The sequence below is a fragment of the Besnoitia besnoiti genome, chromosome V (genome assembly GCF_002563875.1).
Source record: "Besnoitia besnoiti strain Bb-Ger1 chromosome V, whole genome shotgun sequence".
Lineage (NCBI taxonomy): Eukaryota > Apicomplexa > Conoidasida > Eucoccidiorida > Sarcocystidae > Besnoitia > Besnoitia besnoiti.
Genome location: NC_042360.1, coordinates 1,521,632 through 1,530,476, shown reverse-complemented (window position 1 = coordinate 1,530,476; position 8,845 = coordinate 1,521,632). Strand labels below are relative to the sequence as shown.

Below are 8,845 nucleotides of genomic sequence, written 5' to 3'. Positions count from 1 at the left end.
CTACCAGGCATCCATGCCTCCAGCGCGGTCTCCGCTCATAACGGCAGCGCGGAAGCCTCCCATGGGCCGGCTGCCCGCTGCGCCAGTGCGCCAGTCCGCTGTAGGCATTCTCGCGTCGCCCATGGGCATCGCGCCGGATCGCGCGCCTCCCGAGTTGCCCATGCTGCCGTGACCGCCTTGGCGGCTGCCGCCGAACGACCCGCCGCCGCCGCGGCCTCCCCGGCCCCCGCGGCCCCCGCCCATGCGCGAGGAGGAGGACGTGCACGAGAGCACGAGAGGCGGCAAGAAGGAAGGAATGTCTTGCTTCGCCTCCTCAAGCAGGTTGAGCAGGTCGCGGAGAATCGGCTTGTTGCACTCGTTGACGAACGAGGTCGCCAGTCCGAGGTTGCCTGCGCGCCCAGTACGACCGATACGATGGACGTAGTCGTCGATGTTGGTGGGGAGGTCAAAGTTGATCACGTGCGTGACGTTGGAGATATCCAAGCCTCGCGCGGCTACATCTGTGGCGACGAGGATCGGGCACTTTCCGGCCTTGAACAGCCGCAGCGCCTCTTCACGTTCCTGCTGCGTGCGGTCGCCGTGGATGGAGACTGCAGGGAAGTCCTCGTCGACGAGGTAGTCTTCAATCATATCTGCCTTGCGCTTCGTTTCCACAAAAATGATGGTCAGACCCTTCTCAGTTTCGCGGAGCAACTTGACGAGCAACTTCAGCTTCTGATCTTCGTCCGCGTACTGCAGACGCTGGCGAATGAACTCGTTGGTGCTACCCACGCGACCAACTGCAAGGTAAATGTAGTCCTCCAAAAAGTCCTTCGCCAGCATTTGAATCTCGCGGGGGAACGTCGCACTAAACATAACTGTTTGCCGACCCACGCGCCGGCCAGAGCCGTTGTCGCCTCCCCCGAGAGACGGATAGCCTGTCGTGTGCGGCGCCGGCGACGGCGGCAAGTCAAAGCTCTCCACAATGAGCTTGATCTGTGGCAAGAAACCCATGTCCAGCATGCGATCTGCTTCGTCCAACACAAAAAACTGAACCAACCCGAGACGGACCTGCGAACAGAAAACCGAAGATACAAAAAAAAAGCCAACACATCAAAATGCAAAGACGCGCCTCAACAGCGAGAAGGGCGGGGGGGGGGGGGGGGAAGGGGGGGGGTGCAACACCTCGAAACTACGAGTTGGAAGGACTCGCTAACGAAACAGCCAACCAGAATTCCCCTCACGTCGCAGCCTGTGCAGGTGAGACAGGCCTGCCTCACATCTTCACGAGAGTTGAGGCGTCCTAAGCCTTACATGCCCCCAGACTCTCCACAGAACGCCGCAAACAGCAACCGGCTAACCTCCACACGACCCCATCCTTGGGCTCGCCTCGCTCCTCCTCCCTCCCCCTCTCCCCCCTGGAAGTCTCCAGCTTCGTCTGAGAGCGTCTGTTGCCTCTTGCACGCCAAGTCCCTTTTCTTCCACATGAAACGCCGCTCTGCGCCAGAGCCTAACATGCGCATGGAAACCCTAAACCCGCCCTCGGCCCTCGCGGTAGCCCCCCTGCCTGCGCGAGACGCGCCCGCCCCCGTTTAGAGACTAGAGTCGACCTGGACTCGAAAACGCCGTCTTTTCTGTTACCTTTCGCCGCTCGAGAAGATCGACGAGTCTGCCTGGCGTGGCGACGCAGATATCGCAGCCACCATCCAGGTCGATGAGCTGGCGCTTGACATCGCTGCCGCCGTAGACAGCGACCGTCCGCACGCCAGTGCCGAACTGGAACTTGCGAGCTTCCTCGTAGATTTGCATGGCTAACTCGCGGGTGGGCGAGAGGACGAGGCAGATGGGGTACGCCGGCGGCTTCCTGTAGCCCGACCCGCCTCCCGCCGCGGCCTGCGGAGGCAGAAGGGGGGGTCCGTCTTGGAGCATGCGCGCAATGATCGGGTACAGAAAAGCTGCGGTTTTCCCCGAGCCGGTCTGTGCACACGCCATCAAATCACGGCCTGACAAAATCGTCGGAATCGAGTTCTTTTGGATCGGTGTGGGCTTTGTGTACTTCACGCGCGCGACGTTTTGGAGAAGGAGCGGGTGGATTTGCATGCCCGGGGTCTGGAAGGACTCGATAGCGAGAATGTGCTCGGCGCCGCGGCCCTTCAACTCAACTGGAACTTTGTCGTACGAATCGAATTTGATGCCCGTGCTTTGCATCTTCTCGCTGCTAAACACGTCCTTCTCCTTTTCAGGCACATACCGGCGACCGTCTCTCACGTCCCAGCCTGTGCCCGTCGCGCTCGCGCGCATCGACCGCGAAGCGTGCGAGACGCCGCTCACACCTTGCTGCATGGCGGCGGCGCGCGCATTATACGCGCCTGCCCCCCCTGCGTTTCCATGGAACTCCCCCTGGGCGCCCTGCGCGGTGTATCCGCTGTTGGGCGGCGTGTAGCGCCCGCCGCCTGTCCCTAAGCAGCTGAAACGGTCCCCGGAGGCCGGCGGAACATAGCGGCGCCCCTGTTGGTGCCCCTGGCCGCCTAAGCCATTGCTGGCGCCGGGGGTAGTGCTAGAGTAGTTGCCACGGTCACGCGGAGAGTAGGTAGCCGCCTGACCCTGCTGCTGTTGCTGCTGGTGAGCATTCGACGACGCAGGAAACTCTGGATACCCGCTCACGCCTCCTCCCCCCCCTCCTACGCCAGAGGCCGGATACGACTGCTCCTGCGGATGTGCGCGATTTCGAAGGTGCGGAGGGACATATCTCTTCGGCTGTTGCTGCAGCGCTGCGGCCTGGCCGCCAACCCCGCGAGACCCGACAGCGTTATCTACTGCTGCCGGCGGAAGGTGATGCTGAGAGTCCATTTGGTGCACTTGGAGAAGGCGAAAAGGAGAAACACAGAGCAAGAGACGCCCGAGAGCCAGAATCGGGGCAAAAGCCACGCGACAAAAACGAAAAAGCTGGGGGGCCGAAAACAAACGAGACGGAACCGGAAAAACTAAACCAGTCTTCTGCGGTCCTGGGAAGTGGGGCGAACTAGAAAAACAAAGAGACAAAAACGGTGAACAAAAAGGGAGCGGAATAAGAAAATTCACAGAAAGAAAAACGGAAGTTACAAGGAAAGAAGAGCCAAACCACGACGACGCCACACGTGGGCCCTCAAAATGAAGGAATGATGGAGAGCGGGATGGAAGTTCAAAAATTGACGCAAATCGGGGGAAGAATTAAACAAAAAAAAGGCCACTTTTTGAGGTAAAAAAGGCTCTATCCACCGCGCCCCGCGTGGTCTGCGAAAACCACCGCGTCAAAAAGAAAAGAGACAGAATTCTTGTAGAGAACGGAAAAGGCAGAGCAGGGCATGAATGTGGGGGAAAGAGAGCGACGGCACAGCAGGTGTGGAGAGGCACACGAATTGATCTTCACGTATTTTATACCGTGTCATATATAAGACTCATGGAGGGGAGGCGCGCGCGCATGAAGCCAGAAAAAAAAAAGCAGTTTCGGGCGGGCAGAACTCTCGATTTCCCAGACGGAACGTTTCCCATAATGAAAAAAATGCCTCGCGCGTCGCTCTACCTCGATATGGCGGATCTACGTGAAAACGAAAAATTTTCAACGAGCCTGGCAAGCGCAGACGACCGAGCAAAACCCGTACGCAACGCAGCAGCAGCTTGCGCGTTGTGTATAGAGACAAGCACAGCTACGGCAGATTATCCTTCCGCGCAGGCGACGGGGGTGGAGGGTTTGTACTACGACACGCGACTTCGTTCGGGCGGTGTGTACGTCGCGAACCTGTTGGCGTTCAAATTTCTTCTCCAGGTTGTTTTGTCAGTCTCTCTCTTTACGGGCGGGACGGGCGTAACTCAGAACTCACCGTCGTTGAAAAAGTCGACAGGGAAGGGACGAGAGTTCCAGCAACAGAGCGAGCAAAAGAGAGGACGGCGGAACAACAGAAAAGAAGCAGCGACAGAACGCGCAACGGTGGGATTGAGACGGTGCGGAGTCTGTGGAAGGAGGGGCGGGAGGGGGGCTGGGAATGCGCGCGGAAAGGAAGAACGAAATGGAATGCGCAAAGTTCGCGGAAATATGCCAGTCAATTCTGAAAGCGGCCTCAGGCTCCGGCGGAACCAATAGTGCAATCCGTGCCGGAGGCTGCAGAGCTGCAAACCAAAGCGCATACGTTTGATTAGGCCATGTAGGTCGTCGACCAACGAGCAAAAACGAATGTTTCACCATGATGCGCTTCTACGCGTGCCGCGCTCATGCAAGGACAAGCAATTTTCTTGCTCCGAAGGAGCAGAGACTACCACTACAACGCGCGGCGGGTCGGTAGCAGACCTAAGCGCCCGCCGAGTATAGACAATACCCTCTTACCGTGAGGGCTTGCATTGTCTCAGGTCACGAGCGGTAACTCACTCTCCACGCCTCGTCAGGAGAACTCTCGCATCCGCGAGAAACCAACTCGGTCAACCTTTCACTTCGCTGTCAAGACCTTCCACCGGCAGCCTGCCCCCGTGTAGCAGCGCAGTGACCTGTAGTTGTGTACCTCATTGCCAGCCGCTTGGAGTGTATGTGACCGTTTCTAGTGATTGTTGCGAGGGGTTGACGTGACATAGCGATCAAGCGACACGAGGCGACGCCACAGCGTGGATACGCTTTCCAGTAGGATTTCGCCCCGACACTCGGGCTTCGCACCGCACCAGGGCCTGTTAAAGGTGGAGTGCGAATGGCGCGCGTGCTGGTTTTTGAGGCTATACCAGCATTCAGCCAGTCTTGCTTGGCCTACACGAATGACTGGCGACCACACGTCTCTTCCTTCTCCAGGCAGAAGCTAGATCCACGTTTTCTCGCCTCCACAGCACTCGCGGCTCAAGCAGCCTTGCTCTGACCCCAGTCTCAATCGGCTTTCCCAATGCGGGACTATATCAGACCCACCTTTTTGCGGGGGTGTTTAGGGTACAGCTGTTTCCTGCGTCAAGCGCCAGCGCAGCGTCCTCTGTCCCGGGACCTTCGAATAAGGTTTTTATGCTAAATTCGACACCACTGTCCCAGACCTGAGCCCCAGGGCGGAGCAGTCGGCTCCGCCCTGGGGCTCTCTTGAAGTCTGAAGTACCTAATCGTACGGTATTTCATGAGCTATGAGTGGCTACATATGAATATGAATGCGTTCCCGATGTATTGTAGTGCGTTCCGCTAGAGGAAAATCTGCTTGGTCCCTATTTAGTCGAGCTATCCGGGCAATCAAAACAGGCAGCCGGGCGCCGCAAGCGTCGCGGCACTGCCACTATGGTCGCCCAGATCTGACTGGAGTCTCGCTGCGATGTGCACTGCAGCAACAAACGGCTGTAACGTGAAGCAAACCCTCCTTCTGCCATCGAACCGCCCGCAGACCATGACCCACACACGCACTGTCAACGCCACATTATCTTTTTACTATAATATGGCCTGATATTTGGTTTGGTCCGGGCTACCTAGCGATTCCGCCACAGGTCGCAGAGGTGCCTCCAGTCGAGCAACGCATGCACGCACATACGGAATACGGCAGCACTCATGTACGGAAAGAATGACTGCTTGCATGCCGGATACGTAAGCACTATATGCGAAACGCAAGGTTATCTCGCATGCACCATCACCTAATACAATAGGGTCTTGTACAGTAGCATACAAGGGATGACTTGTGCATGCTCCAGTGACAGCGAAGGAAACCGCCTGCCAAGAACTGCTGGGCAGCGACACGGAGCAAAGACCACCTGTCTGCCGCAGGAGTCGGCACTTCCCTGCTGCGTAGGCGACACCTCCAGCGGCGTCAACTGTCCCAAGCTTTCCACTCTACTTTGTCTCACCAGAGCACATGGCCATCAATGCGTGCTTGAGCCGGGCGGACATGCCTTCAGAAAAGCAACAACTTCCTTCGGACGCCCCCGCATCTTTGCTGCTTAGCTCATGTCCTCCAGCCTGCGGTAACGGCATGGCACCCACAGACGCGGGAAGCATTTCGGCATCAGTCGGCTCGGGAAGAAAAAACAACGGGAGCTGCGAGTCCATTCGTGGTGCCAAAGGACACGGTGGTGCCCGGGCATTGCACTTGTTCATCTCGCCTTGTGGAGACTGATCCGCTGCCGGACGCATGCTCGACGGTGTGTCTCTACCATCTTCTGAAGCTGATCGCAGACGCCTGTGTAGTGCCTGTCTTAGCAGGCTCCTGCCAATACGAACGTGGCTCTGCCCCTCACCATCCGCCTCTCTGCAGCCCGTTACTGAACTGTCGTTTGCAATGCCGCCTACCGAAGTAGGCACGGGAGGACAACCGCCCACGAGACCGGGTACCGTCGAAGGCTCCTGACAGTGTAGAGGACAGATCGGCATCACCAACTTCCCTCGCCTCGCTTGTCTGTCTGGGTGACAAGGATCTGCTCTGACCGTGGCTGTCCTCGTCATTTGGCGTTTCAAGGTCGAAGTGGATCCATCAACGAGCCTATCGGACGACCCATGTATGCTACGTGCATGAGCACCAATCGCCTGCAGCGGTGGCGGCATCTGGACCTCGAATTCGCCGGATGTTTTGCCCTGCTCTCGATTGTCTGCACGGTAATTAGTGGCGTCTAGCCTCGTGCAGTCGTGATTCGTGGGAACGGCGGATGGATAGAATACGGCTATGCTGTCATCTCTCAGGGCGAGATCCCGTGGAAGTTGAACCATTGTCTTTTGGTTTGCAGAGGAATGGAATCCTGCAGCCGACTCAGATGTGTCCCCGTCCGCAGGCTCCATGAAACGCTGAGACCGGTGCCTCCCTGACACATCATTTAAGTCATCTGCCAGTGAAGAGGATACCTTCCTTTCACCCAGCCGTCCCCTTGATTCCATCGCTTCCTTCCGCCTCGACCACTCCCTCATATACAAATAGAACTCAGTTCAGGCCCACAGATGTGGCCCCACCACTTCAAAAACTGGGCTGTCATGGCATCTGTGTTCCCTCGAACGCCTGAGCCGGTAGGATGGCAGGAAGCCGTGCAGGGGGAGACCGGGGGAGTATTGCCTTTGAAGCTGACGTTAGACAAGGGAAACTTTCGGTGCAACGCTCCAATTCAGTTGCCGAAATATGCGCCCATCTGGGATAGAGCAACAACTGGCTTTCATGAATCGGTGAGCACGCTTGTGTGAGGGACCCGTTCCACAGTGCCCTCTGCCAAGATGCAGTGGACGCATCCGATTTCTTAGACAACTATAGTCGCCTCCTGCGTTTTTCCATAAGCGAAGGCGGGTGCACAAGTGCGTTTGGATCAAGCGCGAAGCACTCATGCCGGCGGCGGGACAGGCGGCCAGGTCGCAGAGAGTGTGTCGTGTCGCATCCCTTGTTGACAAAACTGAACCGCACACGCAGCTTTGCGAAAAAACTGCACACGTTTACTGTCTCATACATGAGCCGGCCTTGTCGCTGAAGGTGCGACGAAAAACACGTCCTATAGTTGCTTCTGACGGCGTGTACCGGCAGTCCGCAGTCAGACTCAAACTGCGGAATGGCTTACACGGTGACCAACCACCAGATACTTTACAGAATTGCGGTTTAGTTCAGAGCACATCTGCGTACTGGAGTGCAAGTAAATGAGAGCACTGACGCTCATCTCATGTCTTGAGTTGTACAATACTCACGCGCATGGTGCGGTGAGCTACGGCGCGGCTCAACCCGACCAGCGGAGATATGGCAACTGCGTCTCCGGCCGTTTCGCGTGTGCAGCAGCCTGCGACGCTGTTACTGAGGGTGCCTCAAACCCAGCTAGCAGCGGTGCGCAGATTTCAGATAGATGCGCGGCAGTACGTGAGTTACGAATTGGCGTGGGCCGCCAATGCAGGCGACCGATTCCGTTCTCAGCTTTCGAAGACCACGGCGCGTCCCTGTCCTTTTGTTTCAGGCGGTCAACCCATCACACCGCATCGCCTGTGCCAAGGCAACCATTGAAACCGCGGGAAAAACGGTGCGCCACCTTGCCGACTCCGAGCTCAGACTACTCGACCGCCGGCATAGGGAGCGCCCCGACCCGTGTCTGAGTTCCTGTGCTTTTTTTATGATCGTGGCTCCGCCTGGTTTGATGGCCTTACCCTTAAGAAACGCACTGCTGTGCATCAAGGGCACAGTCTACGCTTCCGTCCCAGACTGTGCGTGCCTTCAATACGGTACAATTGCCTCGCGTACGTGTAGCTTTTAGAGACCACGAACTCTTTTTTACAGCAAGCGACGTCTCCTTATGCACGCCCCTGCAGCTTCCTCCTGCGCAGGCACGATATGCCTATCCGTAAGCGGCCGCAAACGGCAATGCAGCTCAGTCTTACCAACAGATTTCGAATCCTGCATGCGTCACTGCGCGCTACCGATCACTGCAGTGCTTTATGCAATAGGCCACCCTTTCTGGTGACGATATTTATCCGGGGTTGTTCCAGCGACATCCCGGGGTTACGCTTGCGCACCAGCAGCGCCTCCCCGTTCTCTAGTTTCGGCTTGAGTGTCACATCCAACGCCGGGCGGTTCGCGTTCCTGGCCTACCCTGGTCACGGCGGCACACGCACTTCGCCGCCGACAACCGGAGACCCGCGCGCATAAAGTGGTATTTTGAGAGAATGTGCGGCTGAGGTTTTTTGCCGTCTTTGTCGCACGCTGGAACGAAACACGCCACTCACTTGCATGCGAGTGCTCAGTTCATGTCTGCGAATTTCTCCGGTACACCACGGGAGCGCCACGATGCTGCTGCCTTGCCGAAGGGATTTCCTCTCGGAGTGCAACTCGCTCTCACACCGTATGCGAAGGGCTCGCTCTCGCTCTCGCCTCTATAGTGTGACGTGGCGAAGGCGCGTTTCTGCCTTCCCGCAGTGACCACACTCGTCGCT

The 8,845-nt window shown here is 57.5% G+C and overlaps 1 protein-coding gene across 1 annotated transcript; it reads right to left on the bottom strand.

Moving 5' to 3' along the window:
* Positions 1-2,829, bottom strand: BESB_060360 (DEAD (Asp-Glu-Ala-Asp) box polypeptide DDX3X; the record flags this gene model as incomplete). Its single annotated transcript, XM_029364450.1, has 2 exons — positions 1-1,050; positions 1,621-2,829. 2 exons carry the CDS (start codon positions 2,827-2,829, stop codon positions 1-3), a joined length of 2,259 nt encoding a protein of 752 aa, XP_029219158.1.
* Between the last annotated feature and the right edge of the window lie 6,016 nt (positions 2,830-8,845).